This window comes from Cydia amplana, chromosome Z, assembly GCF_948474715.1.
Source record: "Cydia amplana chromosome Z, ilCydAmpl1.1, whole genome shotgun sequence".
Lineage (NCBI taxonomy): Eukaryota > Metazoa > Arthropoda > Insecta > Lepidoptera > Tortricidae > Cydia > Cydia amplana.
The window spans coordinates 15,717,458-15,734,096 of NC_086096.1; the positions used below are offsets into that span (position 1 = coordinate 15,717,458).

The 16,639-nt window shown below is 36.7% G+C and overlaps 1 protein-coding gene across 1 annotated transcript in view; it reads right to left on the reverse strand.

Annotated features, from left to right (window-relative positions):
• Positions 1 to 13,583: 13,583 nt before the first annotated feature.
• Positions 13,584 to 16,639, reverse strand: part of LOC134661159 (otoferlin-like) — a 53,980-nt gene continuing 50,924 nt past the window's right edge. The window contains exons 21-26 of the mRNA XM_063517110.1: positions 16,165 to 16,607; positions 15,798 to 16,087; positions 15,445 to 15,643; positions 14,994 to 15,232; positions 14,438 to 14,717; positions 13,584 to 13,853 (exon numbers count right to left, since the gene is read on the reverse strand). Of these exons, the coding sequence (XP_063373180.1) occupies positions 13,673 to 13,853; positions 14,438 to 14,717; positions 14,994 to 15,232; positions 15,445 to 15,643; positions 15,798 to 16,087; positions 16,165 to 16,607 (1,632 nt within the window). The 3' untranslated portion in view covers positions 13,584 to 13,672. The remainder of the gene's footprint in view (positions 13,854 to 14,437; positions 14,718 to 14,993; positions 15,233 to 15,444; positions 15,644 to 15,797; positions 16,088 to 16,164; positions 16,608 to 16,639) is intronic.

Consider the following 16,639-nt stretch of genomic DNA (forward strand, 5'->3'; position numbering starts at 1 on the left):
GACAATTTACGCACACACTTGCATTTCATTTTTGGTCGCACTTTTGAAGATTGACAGTTGTTCTTGTTGACCGAAGCGTAGCGAAGGTCTACGTTTTGACTCGGGCATTTTGCTTTTGTATGTCCGGATGTTCTCCTCTACAGGTCACAATTCTCAACCGATTCTTGTGAAATTGTGTGACCAGATTCTATGAGTAAATAAAAAAAATTTGTCGATCCCGTTTTTGGAAATTTTCAAAAATGGAGGAGTTGTGATACCTCTCGCTTAAACAAATAGTCGTATCGGTATCATAAGAGTATTTTCTTTTTGAGACATATTTACATAGTAAATGGCAAAAAATGCAGAAAAATTGTATTGCTGGTTTAGGCGGTATTTAGATATTTAGTTTGTACTCGAGAATGAGTAGCCGTTTTTCGTCAGCTTAGCTAAGAACTATCATGGCGCATTTTGTAAACAATCGCTTTTTTGTTTGCACACAGAAAGTCTGGGTTCGATCCCCAGTAAGACATAACTTTTTGTATTTTTTTTTCACTTAAATTTCGTATTTTTTTAATAAATTAAAATCTTTGTATTGTTGATTGATCAAACCGCTGTGTGGCGCTGTCATCGTGCACGGTCCCAATAAGCTATGCTCGCGAGGTCTACAGCTCACAGAGCCACTAGTCTATTCTAATTCTATGCAATCAACGCCGTCTAGGAAACCGCGCTATCTTGTTTACATAGACAACGTTCTAGTGACGTCATTCACCGCTATATGACGGCACCGCTTTCGGAGGAATCCAAAGCTTAACGCTTCCTTCCGCTATCTGCCTCCTCTTATGCCTAAAGTAGCGTTCCAGATTGATTTTCGTACATTGACCCGCCTGTTGCTATCTCCATTGCACGCACAGTGACATTGGCAACCGGCATCATGGGTGGGACAGCAAACTAATTATGCGCGTGCAATAGAGATAGCAACAGGCGGGTCAATATATGAAAATCTAGCTCTCTACTCTACTCTAAAAAGCGCTCCCTTAAGCTTTGGTTTCCTCCGATAGCGGTGCCTTCATATAGCGGCCGTCTCCATACAAATACTACGACATCCATATTTAGCCGTATTATTTAGTATGGAGACGGCCGCTATATGACGGCACCGCTATCCTAGGAAAACCGATCTTTACATTTTAATTGCTGGGTAAACGTAGCCGGGATATTTCTGGTGGACCCAAAAACTAAGTGACTATTTTTTAGATACATAGCAGTAAATAATAGACAAATACAGAAATCCCGTAATCTGCAGAATTACCAATTAGTAGCTATGTAGTAAAGATGAATACCTAATGAGTAGGTAATGAGTAAAGACGTCCCGTTTTGTAGGGATACGGTCTCACCTGCTAGTTAGAGAATCTCCAATGTCTTCGACTGACGACCTTGTTACTCTCTTAAAACGGCGATGACAAATTGTGCCTTGAAGTATGACTATCCCGACCATTCGTTGGGATTAATGTAATATAATTTAAAAAGTGTCTATAATAAATATTACCATCCTCATGTAAAGCCTTAAGCGATCTGCGTTGGTAAATTGTAGCGTAGATCGATTAAAGTACCTACCACCCCGGACAACTTGGGATATTCGCACCTGTTAGTACCAAGTTGGTACTCGTACCACTGGTAAGAGCCTTTTTATCACCTTTTACCAATGTCAACAACAGAAAAAAAAACAACTTATTGTTATTACCAAAGTGAGTTGGTAGTTAATAGATTACCTATGATATTTTCTCTCAGTAGTTACCACTAAAAAAATGTAATATTCTGATAGAAACTAGGTAATAGGTATTTCTATAATTGTAGGTATTTATCACTACATAGTCGCTTCCCGCTGTCTGTCTGTCTGTCTGTATGTATGCTTAGATCTTAAAAACTATGCAACGGATTTTGATGCGGTTTTTGAAGGTTTTTGTATAATTTGTTACCCGTGCGAAGCCGGGGCGGGTCGCTAGTAAAATATAAATTGGGAATGTTTAACATCGACAAGGGATTCACTCACTCAGACAATTATGTGTGTAAAAATAGCTCTTAATATGTTACATACAAAACGCATTTGTTTGCGTTCAAAGCTCATGCCGCCACTGACGTGTTGTCGCCTTGGGGTGGCTGATGTGATAGGGCACGCCAATACAGTGCATTTATAATATGGGTGATGATCAGTGATCGTTAATTTTCCAGCAATTTTGGTGCAGCATAGTAAAAATAAAGGATTACCTTCCATTTTTTTCTAGGGAGAGGATTGGTTAAGGTTAATATTACTGTTATTAACCCTAATTATCTATTCCACCTAGAGTAGGGCATACAGATGCTTTTAACCAACAATGCTGCACCAAAATTGCTGGAAAATTAACGATCACTGATGATGATATAAAAAGTGAAGAATGATTAACATAATTATGATCAATAATGTCCACAGCAGTCGAAGACGTGACTGTAAATATTTGATTGTTGACTTAAGCATTTTAGCACCTCGGCTTAAACTGCAACCCCTATGTTCATAAATAATTACAAGCCTCAATTAGTTAATTTATGTTGTGTCCCTTTCACACAAATACTTATGTTAAAATGACAGCATAAGACAAATAGCTAACTCAGGCTTGTAATTACTCTCTAATACGACTAATGCATATATGTAATATAATGTTATCGTTTGTCGGGCATTTAATAGGTCTTACAAAAAAATTATACTTCCACTTGTTATTTCGTAAAATGTAATTTACGTGTAACGGGCCGTTTTTTTAGTACCTAGCTTTTGTCTATGTATATGATTTAGTTTTATGAGACATGCTGAAGTCTCAACAGGGTTGCTCTTGGATGGAACTCGCATTAATTGATCGCCATTCCCAAGAGCACTGCTTTCTACAATGTGTACCGACGAGTAGAGCGTACTTATCACTACATAAGTATAAAACAAAGTCGCATCCCGCTGTCTGTCTGTATGTATGCTTAGATCTTTAAAACTACGCAACGGATCGTAATGCGTTTTTTTAAATAGATAGAGTGATTCAAGAGGAAGGTTTATGTAGCTATAATATGTTAACCCGTGCGAAGCCGGGGCGGGTCGCTAGTTCATTTAATAAATTCAGTCGCTGGTTCATTTATTTCTTCGCTAAGCAATTAACTTAATTATTTTGCTGTACGTATTAGAGCCTCTCCAGTCTAAACCACTAATCGTCACAAAAGCGGTGGTCATGCCACGGTGGACATACTTTTAGTTTAGGTAATTCCGGCGGGCCTAGCACACTGGCCGTCATGAAAGAGGTCGCAAATATGTGCGCACGATTCGAGTGATTCCGTCAGTTGCGCTTGGCTTGCGGTTTATGTTAACATCGCTGGGGGCCGATTTTTGAATTTCGATCGCTCGATTTCGTATATTTCGTTCAGTAATATCTCCACTACTAGTGAGTAGTAGTGAGTAGGTACTACTGTAAGAAATAATAATGGCGTAATGACCACCATACGCATAAACCTACCACAGCGCCAACCGAACAAATCTATGCTTCGGCGGCTCTCAATGATTGTACTATATCTATGATATTTGTATGGTTTTACAATTTAGTGTTTTATTTTCTAGTCAGTTTTATTCGTCTATAATTTATAAGAGGCATCAATTTTAAATATTTTATCAAATGTACCTATATAAACTGCAATTTTTATCAACCGATTCACAAACGTCTAGTTTAACCTACTTAAATATTTTATTGTGCGGGTTAAGCGGACGTTATAATTTTTTTGCAAAGTTTAATAAATAAAATGCACGAATAGCTTAGTTTATTTCTTAGCACGAGTGCTGTATGATCACTACACCTTATAAAACAAAGTCCCCCGCCGCGTCTGTCCGTTTGTGTGTATGTATGTTCGCGATAAACTCAAAAACTACTGAACGGATTTTCATGTTGTTTTCACATATCAATAGAGTGATTATTGAGGAAGGTATAGGTGACATAGGTGTATAATTTGTTATGGTTTTGCGCAACCAGTGAGAAGTCGGAGGGGGGGGGGGGGAGGGGGGGTCGCTAATTTGTAAAATTTGTAATTATGTAATGGTATTATAATTAGCTCATTCTGCTAGGTCATATCTGCGACCTCTAAGGTGCGCGAGCTGAGCGAGCGAGCGGTAGCGATAACACCGACTCATTTTTTTTATTGTCTGCTTAAACCTGCATTGGGTGGAATAGTTATATATCAATTCAGCCTAAGCCTTTTTAATCCAAACTAGATTATTTTAGCCTAAAATAGATCCTGGGTAAAACAAATTTGTTCTTGCTCGGCCCGAAATCGAGGTTTTGGACAACATCACAATACGTATGTAGGTACTGAATACGAAATGTTCGTATTAAACATTCAAAACAATTGATCACTGTTTACTTTGCAATGACGATTACGGCCAACACTGCTATCATTCCTATTTAGTCTGGTTATATTTAACATAACATAACCTACCCCTTTACCCACCGCGATATCGTTTTTCACCTAAACCTAAAATAAATTAAAGTTAAAAAACGGAAGTTATGTTTCTGCAAAACTAATTTTAAAACATATAAAGAACAATAAAACAAATCGTAATACTACAACGAGTAAAAAAGTACATTTGTAAACTGTTTATACGACAACGGTTTCACTCACTTGAATTTTTAGTCGCTATTGGCGCAGTGCATGAGTTGCAGTCGCCGCGAGCACTCGAGCCTGAGGATGGACCCCCGAAGGGCCCGAAACATGTCGCCAATAACGACTAAAAATTCAAGTGAGTGAAACCGTTGTCGTATAAACAGTTTAAAATATGTCTCACGAAAGTTTAATATCGAAGTACATTTGTGTAGTGCCATTGAAAGCCATGACTGTCCGATCAATGTTTATACAAATTTTAAAACTGTACATCCAGCTGCAAAAATGCATGGTCACTAAGAATTAATTCCATTCATAATGTGTCCATGCAATTTTGCAGCTCGCAGTATAAAGTCGAACTTAGGGCTTTTTACTGTTTTGGTCTCCGTTTGTTGTATGATGTATTACTGAATCGCGATTAGAAAGGGATTGAGATAGCTGTCAATCCATATTGATTTTGACGTAAGTGTATGGAAATCTGTTATTTCTAATCCCTTTCTGATCGCGGCATGATAATAGTTGTAGGTGGCCAAGATAACACGGAGTACAACAAAATAAAACCTCGCCAGGGCCATTGTTGTCTTCTTGTGTTTTCATTGAAGTCATTAGAGCCGCTTGATGAGGATATAATTATGTATAATATACCTACCTACACAAATATGAACTATTGCATTATATATATGACCTAAACAATAGCTCGTAACATAGTCAAACAAACGTAAATAAACGTATATTTAGACATTATATATAACTTTCCACATATATGTTTCCATAAAAAATATTCAGGTTATTTTGAGCCCTTATATAGTAGTTTATGCAACAGTGATATAATAAGGGTTCTTAAAATCCTAGGGTCGAAGTTACAAAACGAGACGTAGTCGAGTTTTGTAAAAAAAGACCCGAGAATTTTAAGAACCAATTATGAGCTGTTGCATACATTACTTTTTCTATGACAGCTGCAGCAAAAAAAAAGAGTTATTATTAAAAAAAAGAGTTATTATTTAAAAAAAATTGAGTTATTATTAAAAAAAAAAAGAGTTATTATTGTAAATGAAAACATACCTCTTTCAATCAAGATGATCGGAACTTGTATCTTTAAAAAAAATAAAGCAGTTGTATTATACTCATAAGATGACTGCTAGCAGTCATCTTATGAGCCTATAGACAAATCATTCAAATGACATTGCTTTAGATATCACTGTCAGTCATTTAATTGACACATTTAAGTGCTGGAGTAGAAAAAATAAATTAATAAAATCATTAATCATCATTCACTTGTCCCATTTATATGTCCCATATATTCAATACAAAAATGCTCGTGCCTCACACTGGTGGAATCCCCCCTATACTTAGGTTGACTATGAAGAAGCAACATTACATATTTATAATTGTTGTAAATTTTGGTACGGAATCCTCATTATTCCACATGGCGGAAGATGTTCATTCGGCTCTATTGTTGCTTTTTAATGTAGTATGCGCTATAATCGCTTTAAATAACTGTATCAAAATGTTCACAGAAATTATGTAAATAAATATATTGTTTTTGTATTATATGTATATTGCATTTTTAAGAAATAATAAACAAAGCACATTAATGTGCTAGTTTTTATATGAAGGTATAATTTTTAATCTGTATATAAAATAATTTTGAATTAAATTAATTTTATACCGGGAAAAGTACATAATATTACATATTTCAAAAAGTTGGTTACACATAAAATTGATGATAAAAGTAAGTATTACCTAATCATGTTATTGAGTGGAAGAGGTAGTCTAAGAAAAAAAAATGTGCCACGAATTTGACAGCTGAAGTAGGTGTTGTTGTACGGACATGGGGCTTTAAATAATCCATATGCGATTTGTCTTTTGACAACTCAGTTAGGTACTCAGTTCGGCTGTGTCTTAACTCCGGGGCACGATATTACCTAGGCTTTACACCTTATCTACTCGTACAATCCGTTCAACTCATCATGCATGGCCAACCAAGTCTTACTAGCTACTTACTTAAAATGCCATGTGTTACAATAGGTATAATATATAATTTAAATAATCTGTAATAAATATTATGTGTATCACATTATACGAAACCCGGTTATATTTAAATTCCTCCATACATATTGTTGTTTCACCTAAGCTGTTCTGGGCCAGGACGTGTAAAGTACGTAGTTAGGCCAACCGGAATAATTGCCACTATGGGGTAATCGCGTCTATTACATTTTTATAAACAACGTCAGTTACTACGGTCAAGGTATACCTAGGTGAACCTAGGTTTTCGAATTTTAGCGTCACGTAGACCCACGGTGCATGAAGTAAGTCAATAAATCCTTTTATATTCTGCATCTTCTTTAGAAGTTTGATGATAATTAATAATTAATTAGTAATAAATGTGATCAATATTCGTTTGCTAAGACGTACCTACGATCCACTGTTTTTGTTAATAATGCTTTTGTTTTGAAAAAAAAAACGTCAAATTCTTTGAGGTTATTTTTATACTTAGCAAAATGCATCAGTAACTTTAAGGTAGTTGCGTCTGTGTAACGGATTTGCCCCAATAGCTGCGGTCAACAACCTTTTTCTTAAAGCGTATATTCGGGCTTTTCCCGTTTAAAAAAACATGTATATCATTAAATGCCGCGTAAAAGTTTCTATACGAATTCTCTTGGAAAATACTTTCAAAAATATTAATATTTTTATAGACTAATTAAAATTTCAAAAATTAAAAAATATTGTACCCCTGAAGCCTTTGGCCCGGTTGACCTTATTTAGAAGGAAATCAGCTATAGTCTAAACCAGTTTTCCATATCGCCTCAGTGAAAACGCTTTTTCACTAGTTAAAACTAGTTTTCCGTAAAGCTTCGGTGAAAACTAGTTTTTACTGGGATATTTTAGTCACAACTAGTTTTCGCAAAGTGCCTTGGTGAAACATAGTTTTGACTAGATGATACACATATATGGGTTTAACACAAAACTGTGATCACGTCTTTCCTGTCGACATACCCAAAAGTTAAGGGCTATACACAGTATGTCCAGTTCTGACGAATACACAAGTTTTCTCTCCTGATTTTATCATACTTAGGTATCCCAACAATCAGAGTAACTTACCTACCTTTACCTTACCTTACCTTGCGTACCTTTTCTTGTGGATAAGGGTTAAATAAGAAAATTAACCTTTATAGCCCTTTTTTGGGTAAGTCTACAGGAAAGACTTGAACATAGAAATAACATAAATAAAGTTGTATTTTCCTAGTTAACATAAAATATATGAAAGTTGGTTCTGACGCACGCCGGCTGCTGCAGCAGCACGGTCGCTTCCCGCGCTGTTTGGTCACTGTTAACCTAACACGCTTCTCCTCGCTTCGCTAGTCGTCGCACCTATTTTTTGACTGTGGCATAATACCGTGAAGACTAGTTTCACTAGTGAAAACGCGTTTTTTCTAGTCAATAATTAGTGAAAAGTAATGAATATAATTTTGAATGGTTTTCACCTAGGCACTAGGAAAACTAGTACCTATTGACTGAAAAATCCTGGCGAAACTAGTTATTACAACGGCACTTTGAGAAAACTAGTTTTAACTAATGAAAACGCGTTTTTACTTAAAAAGGGGCTTTACGGTAACGGTGACGGTGACGGTGTATGTTAATACACCGTCGTTAAAGTGGAGTCCGACGAGGCAATTTTTCACCAATCTGATGAAATTGTCCGATCGAATCAGGCCGTGCGGACGCAAACGCCAATTTGATTCCTCGATCAAATCAGCAGGTGCGGACATAAAAATGCCAATTTTCGATGTTAGTATCTATGGAATGCAAATTGGTGATTAAATTGTGTACATGTGGACGCTAGATGAGATTGGCGCCAATTATTTTCCTGATCAAATCGGTCGATTTGCCCAGCTCGTCTGGACTCTACTTAAGTCCGTTAATTTCAAGGGTGCGTTCCAAGTAACTTTCTCAAAGAAACCGGTATTCTAATTAACTCAATTTTGGGGATAATCAATGATTTATTTTTATCTGATGGCCTTATCGGTGCGCTGAACCCAAGTAGTCGCCGAACCTTAACCAACGTTAATTGACCTTTAAAGTTCATATTTGGGCGTTTTCTAAAATAAATATCGAAAACCTGATTCTTTCAAATCTGTACATTCTTGGGCTCATTCTACTCAGAATCGACAGCACTCTCCATCCTTCCATTAAAAAAAGATGTCCCAAAATGTCCATTCCATTACGTCACGTTTTATTATGAGAAAATTTTTCACTTGTATACGGACGTGACGTAGTGGAATGTACAATTTTCTTACAAAGATTTGGGACAAGTTTTTTTATCATCAGAATTGAATCTGCTAGTGATTCTGAGTTGAAAGAACCCAAAAACACCAGGATCTGGGAGAATCGGGTTTTCAATATTTATTTTAGAAAACGCCCATTTCTATTATATGTATGTACATATTGATAATCCCAAAATGTATGATGGTGTATAAAATGAAAGATACTCTATTAAAAAATTGTTTCAAGTCAATGTAATAAATATCGCCACCTCTTTTTTTCTGAGTATATCGAGTTGTGTCCAAACTATGTCTTTTCGCTGTTCTTGAATTTCCAGCGGATTCTACAGTTGTGTGCATCGAACCGCAAAGAACTAAACTCTATTTTTTTATTCGGTAATAATAAGTTTTTGGCAAAAATTTCATTTTTGGGTCAAGCTTTTATCGCTGACTGTACTTTTCTTACGACAGACAATTAATACTCATCGAGACAATTCTAAAAACCCCTAATACAATTAGGTTGCGTTGTTTCATCACAGAGTTCCTATGGCCACCTCCTGTCTCCATCATCAGATCAGCTCGATGGTACCATAATATTGCATTGTCACCCGACTTACATGTGTATGCAAAATTTCTGCTCAATCGGAAACCGGGAAGTGGATCAAATTTAACTTGCAAGATTCCATTACATAGTTACATACAGGTCGACCTAATAAAAGCTTGTTAAAAAATAGACTAACTGTCGGCATTAGTGTAGGTACTTTTAAAATGTTGGTTGACAGTTTTATTGAAACGAAATCTATTGAGTGCAGCAACAGTGAGTGAGTGTAGGTATGTACTTGTATCCTAACATGCATCACGATTTCAAATGAGGCCGAGTCGCGGTTGAATCAGCCGACAGATGCCCTTGTCGAACAAAAAAGGCACAGTTTGGATAAAGTAAACATTATAGCAAGCAGGCCTTAGTTTGTAGTTACCGCTAGGTGTTATAAACAAACATTTTTATAAATGCCTAAAAATGAAACGCGAAATCCATGTAAAATGGTGTGGATAACTCTTCTCTTATTTTAATTATGGGCAATAAGCGTATAATACCAGTTCTAAACCTCTGTATTAATTTTGGCGTCGAACCTAATCTCTCGCAATACTTGCTGGGCATAACTATTAAACTATTATTAAGTAAAGTATATTTGTATTTACCTATGATTTGTTTTAAAATCATCACTAATGTAATAAAACAATTGTGTCCTTGAAGATAATCAAATGCATGTGAAATAATCGTATTTGTTATATTTAAGTAATTAGATGAAATTCTTACAACCATCATTGCAAATGGACAATTGTCATCTCGTATCCTATGCCGTGCCAGACCAAAATATATACATATATACAGGGTGATTCAGGAGACGTGAGCAGGATCAAGCCTACGCATACAGTAAGTTATAAACAACGGTTTCGTACCAGTATTTGTGAGATTAACTTTAATTTATTTTATACTCTTTAAAAAAAGTGTTAATTTATTTACGACATTTATGGTCACCCTCTGTTTTATCCATAACAAGTGCCAAATTGAATGTCATCGGAGTCTGGTTACTTTTGAAAAATCGTATCTCACACATTTTCTTCATACTCAAAGTGCCTGTCATAACGGTTAAAAAGGTTTTATATTTATTAATTAAATGTTGTAGGGTATCCATGATTGCAGATAATGAAATTTGTCCTTGCCAAAAAGTATAAAAACAGAAAAAAAGCGTGATGGTTTTACTTAAATATTGTGGTGAACGATTCTTTTACACTTACTGATTGTCTAGGCTTAGTCCTGCTCACGTCTCATGAATCACCCTGTATATAAATAAAATGTTCTCTTCTGACAGTCCTTGTCACGAATGTCACGAAATGCTTGCATGAAAGTGAAAAGCCTAGCTACACAATAAAAAGTATCTACTCATATTCATGGTAATCCTAAGCTCATTGCACATTTTAGTTTACTTATTGCGAACGAGGAGCATCGTTCTTTAAATAATTTGACATTACCTGAAAACTTATGATGGTCGTATTTATGCATCGGTACAGTAAAGCTTTCGTCTCTTTCTAGCAAGGTGCCAGCAAGATACGATTGCTTTAAAACTAGGATCGCATAATAGGCCCGCTGATGCATTTTCAAACGCCCGTTAGAAGAATAGCCCGGTGTTGCGGCTCAAATAAAGTCGGCCTAAGCTAACTCTGCATGACCATTTTCAATGACAATGTTGCAAAGACATTATTAATGTCAAATTGCTATGAAACTGTGACAATGTTTACAACGACACTCTCTTACTTCGTTCTATTCAAGTCGGTGCAAAGTTAGCTTAGGCAGACTCTAAAAATGTTCAAAAACTTCTTCCAGCCTTCCAGTGAGGCATATGGTTTTTCCGTTATTTGCATGCTTGTATAATTTATTCGGCCTTACAGCCTAGTCCTCTTGTAAGAATAGTAAATAAAGCAATAAGTCTACAGAACTTTGTAAAAACCTAATGAATGTTAATTGTTTCGATTATTATTATATCAATATGTTTTAAAAACTTGTAAATATTATTATAGAGTTAAATAAAACAAATGATAATTTTACTGGCGGTTTTATTGATACCTACATAGATGACTATCGTTTAGCTGAGGCGGTTGGTAAGTTAAGTTAGCTATTATGCAGGTCAGGTACGGACCGACCGAAGACTTGGCTGCTTGTTGTTTAATTAAAAAAATGTAATATTATATAAACTAGTTTTAGTTCCAAAACCTATTAGAAAATATCTATACATACCTATACCGTGCAACTTGTTTACCCACCTGACATTAGTGGTAGTCCTTTAGTGTAGTGTCGCACAGACATCAAACTAACAATTACCTACTAAAGAGTCTGTGCAGAAAGAGAAGAGTCGTAGAATGTATTGGGATTTGGATCCCATACATTTCACGATTCTTCTCTTTCCGCACAGACTGTACCATTGACAGCCACCTTCACCGAGTTATTTTATCTCAATCAGGCGTGGCTCGCTCCGCGATTTCGTCGCGTCGCTACAAGTACCTACAAATACATGCGGCGGCTCACACCAATTTTGGTGTCTAGCCATATTAGTTGCCGCACACCGCTACGGAACGGACGCCTGCTCGCGCTTGCTCCACCTAGCGGTCATATCTGTCGTAATAGACGCGTTTTGTTAGAGAGTGAATCTTCTGTACCTAGTACTATTATTTATTCTGTGGCTCAATTTATTTGTTACTTTGTGTCCGCTTTGTTTTTCTATTATAGTATATAGCATGTTCCATTTCAAAGATACTTGTCATGTTTTCAGAAAAATGCAGTCGTGTAGAAAAGTAACAAAACCGTATGGGTACAAAAGTAACATTTACAGCCCTTACAATCGCATATGGTGTCATATGCTTAATGCGTCAATGATGCTTTAAATGATGTATGCCATATTTTTAAGTGAAAAGAAGTCTGACCCAGAATTATGATTTGAAAACCTGATTATAACACAATAATTGATCACTTGAAAAACGAGTAAAAATAATTTCTAATGAGAAATTAATACTGTTTTTTTTTCTATAATGCTAATGTTTAATGGCGTTATACACAAACGACTGCTAACTTAATCAGTTGTTTGTCCCTATCTGTCCTTATGCCATGGAGAAAACGATGATCACTAGCTGATTAACTTAGCAGACGTTTATGAATAACGCCCTTGTAGTCAAAATGCAAATATGAACGTGTTAATAACACAATAATTTACATATTTTTTTTTTTTTAAATTTCATATGTCATATTATATTCATTACAAACCTCTGGATGTGTCTTGTTACTTTTGACCCACAACGTGTTACTACCACCAACGGGGTCATAAGTAACAAAAGACGATTTTTTTTAAATCACTATACATACAAAATACACAATTAATTAGGTTAATCAAGATGTGTATATTAAAAAAAAATATCAAGATGTTAATGTACAGAACATGAGGTGAAGTTATATAAGTAATATGACTACATTAATTTCATCAAAATAATAACGGTTAACCAGGAACGAAGGTCAAAGTACAAAGTTTTGCGTTTGTCCCCGCTCTCCCCTTTATAAAGGTCACTTTTCAATATGCACAGTCAAGGTATAACCAATCGACACGCACAAAGTGCCAAAAATACGAGTATGTAGGTGTACACGTACACGAAGGAACCCATACATTAAGGTAGTGTTGTGGTAGTGTGTACCTACCAAAGTACCTACATAATTTTGGCACATTGTCCATGTCGATATTTAATACCTTGACGGAGTGTTTCTGGTGGAAATAAAACAACGATTAGGTATAAGTAGTAATTCATACATCTAATTAAAATTTACATACATTAGGGTGACTGCTATAGTTATTGGCCACTACACACTAATTGGTCTTTCCTAACAAATTAGAAAGAAACAAGCCAAAATAAGTCTTATTGTTAATTGTTAAGAGTGGCCAATTACTATGTAGTGGCCATTGACTACGCAGTCACCCTACTTTAATTTAGGTATTATTATTGTTTATATTATAACTATTATAAGTATATACTCGTAGATATGTGAAATGTAATAACGATAATAATTACAAGACGAAAAATTACGGTACACTTATCTTTACTAATTATTAGGTCCCTATCCCTACATCTCGGAGAGCTTTCCAGCTTTTCCAACTTGTTGAGTTTTGCATACCTAAGTAATCAAGTTTGTTATTTACTTATTTATACATAGTGTATTCTGTATTACAAAAGAGTGGCTAGGCACCTAGTAATTTCTTGACTGAATAGCCTGGTACTGCGTAGATTAAGAGTAGGAACATCATGGCCACCAGGAGTATCACGGTCGCTTTCAAAATGGTCCATTTGTAGTTGTGCCATACGATGTATCTGATCGATTTCAGTGGATTTAAAAACCACATGAAAGAAGCGTCGGGTCGGCTAAAAACATGATATTATATAAATCAAAATAGTATATTGTTAACCAAGGGGTGAAAGGCACTCATTTCTGCCGAGGTAGTTTGGTGCTCGAGCGCAGTGAGAGCGCCAATAGTCCGAGGCTGAAATGATGCCTTTCACCCGAGTTAAACACTCTATTTTTCATTTCGAATACGAGTAGAAGTAAAATGCATGTGATTTTAAAAAACATGACAGAGTATAAATTTTTATACTGTTTCTCGAGGGTACTTTCAATTAACAATTTAGGTAAAATTATTGTTATTTATGGAATGGGGATAGATAAAAATCAGAATGGAAATTGTATAACAAATCCATTTAAAACCAAATTTCAATTGTTTATCTTAAAAAAAATCGTACTTGGAGAGTTAAATGCTCTAGTGCAGAAACGTATCATTTTCTGCACACCTTTGAGAACAACAATGACCCGCTTTCAGAGCATGAGAAATGAAAAACAACTTAAATGACGCACTCAATGTGGCTTTTAAACTTGGATAACTTGTTTCCTATATAAATCGTGTACTTAGGTAGGTACCTATTATTCTTGTGATTAGTGATATAGTACTCACTTTGGCTTGTCCAAAGGGTCAGGCTCATTGCGCCCGACGCCAGCTGGAACTTTGTCGGCTTCTTCACGAGTAAGGAGATGTATTTCAGCCTCTACTTTTCCGGTAAGTTCCATTTCTTCTGTGTCACGTTTGATATAGAAGGGCCACCAGCCCTTCACTCGTTTTTGTTTGAATATATTGACCATTGGTACCGTGCCATCGTTACTAAGCATGCCAAGTGTGCATAACTTCGATGACTTGGCTCCACGTGGAAATCTGTTCAAGTCCAACGTTATTGCTCCTGCGAATAAAACTTACGTTAGGTACCATTTTTATTACACTTTTTATTTTTTATTTAATGTATTTATTACATAATACACAGAGACAGATACCTGCATAACTCTCGTTACATTTTGCCTACAAAATTTATTATACTAAATTTCAATAATTTGAAGATCATAATATTTCTGTAAGTGCTCGAAAGTACTCATACTGTGGATTTGAAGGAGGGGGAAGTTAATTCAACATGAACTCAACATAATTTAGAAGACTGATCATTATTCAATTAGGGACCTACCCAAGAAATCGTCAGCTGAAAAATGGTCAGCGTCCCAAACTTGTAATTCTAGTCTCGCTGGAATCTTGCATTCTGTTTCATCCCAAGAGAAGACTGACTCTTTCCGTGATATAACGATACGCTCTTCGGCCTCCAAGTAGTCGAATGGATATATGAAACGCCAATTGAAATTTCCTTCGCCAGTAAGAGATCGGTAGTGGATATCTGTGGCTTGACAGTCGTCGGGGCCTTTCACCCACCTGGTAGCATAACAGAACAATTTTGTTAGATCGTTATCGATTTTTAAAGAGCTTCTTCGTAACATGAACTGTGTAACGTTGGTTGGTGTTGTCTTACTCTTACTTAGCTATCGGAAACAGGAATGTGCCTATCTACCTACAACACTTTAGGTCTCTATCTCTTTATGAACTGCATAGGAATACCAAGAGCTACATGTTAATATAGTTCTTACCCTTTGACATAAATATCAGACATTTTTTCCCCGGTAAAGAAAGCGTCGTCTTCCAGCACCACGTCATCCGTGTTCCATATGATGACGCGCATCTCGTAAGACTTCGGTTTTCGGGCGGAGATGTCCATCGGCGGCCCCGGGAGTGGCATGTCCATGGGAAACATATCCACCCACATTTCTAGCCGGCCTTGCTCTATGCCTGCAAATATTACAGAACGGATTCATGGACTTTGTATTTTTTGACATACATTCGTCACACAGCAGTGTTGTTGAGATGGATTAAGCAGTTAAAACAAATAGCTGAATACTTTGCAGCCTTAGGTAAGTAAACAATGTATCGTGGTTACAGGTACCAGGTTTGTTTGGATTGTAGAGTGGCCTTGTCTCGACGTGCTCGAGCACGAGGCGCGCGCCGATGCGCGGCACCTCGTGCCAGCGGCGCAGCACCAGCAGCGCCATCTGCTCCTCCGCGGTGTCGGGGTTGGAGAACAGCTCGACGTCGTGCACGGGCATGTTGAACACCGTGCGCCCGACCTTCACCCGCCCGTACTCGTACACAGGCGGCTCAAGCTTTCCATCCTTGCAAAGCTTTGCTAATATCTGAGAAGGTTTCATTGCGTCGCGCCAGCGGTTGTAACCTTGCCTGATAATGTTAGTTTTGAGGATTAATTATAGGTAGGGGTAAGAAAAAAAACCGAAGTTCCGGCCATTAGTACTTACTCTTCATATTTCATTGGTAATCCACAAGTAGCTCGGTGACGACTATAAAATCGATTTTCAAGATCAATCTTCGTCTCTCCTATTAAGTCGTCAGATCCAAGTAGATCCCAGTCTAGCACCTGAATGGTTAGCATAGAGTCCTGAGGAAAGGTTGCTTCGATCTCGAAACATTTGCCAAAAACGGGGTTTAACTGCTTTGACACATAGTTTTCTTTGTCACTTATTCTTTTTGATCCTAGATGTAGAACTATGTATGGATCGGCTTTCCCATTTAAATCCATCGGATGAAGATCTGTAGCCTTTACAATGTAAACTCTTACTAGAACATGTATAGGGTCATTGCTGGGCACGCCTTGGAAGAATCCGTAGTTTGGATCGAACCCCATTACGGTGTGATCATCTATTCCTTTTGGCAGTGGCCATTTGTATACCTTGATAGCACCCTGAGAAGTTTGAAGAAACAAGATATTGTAAA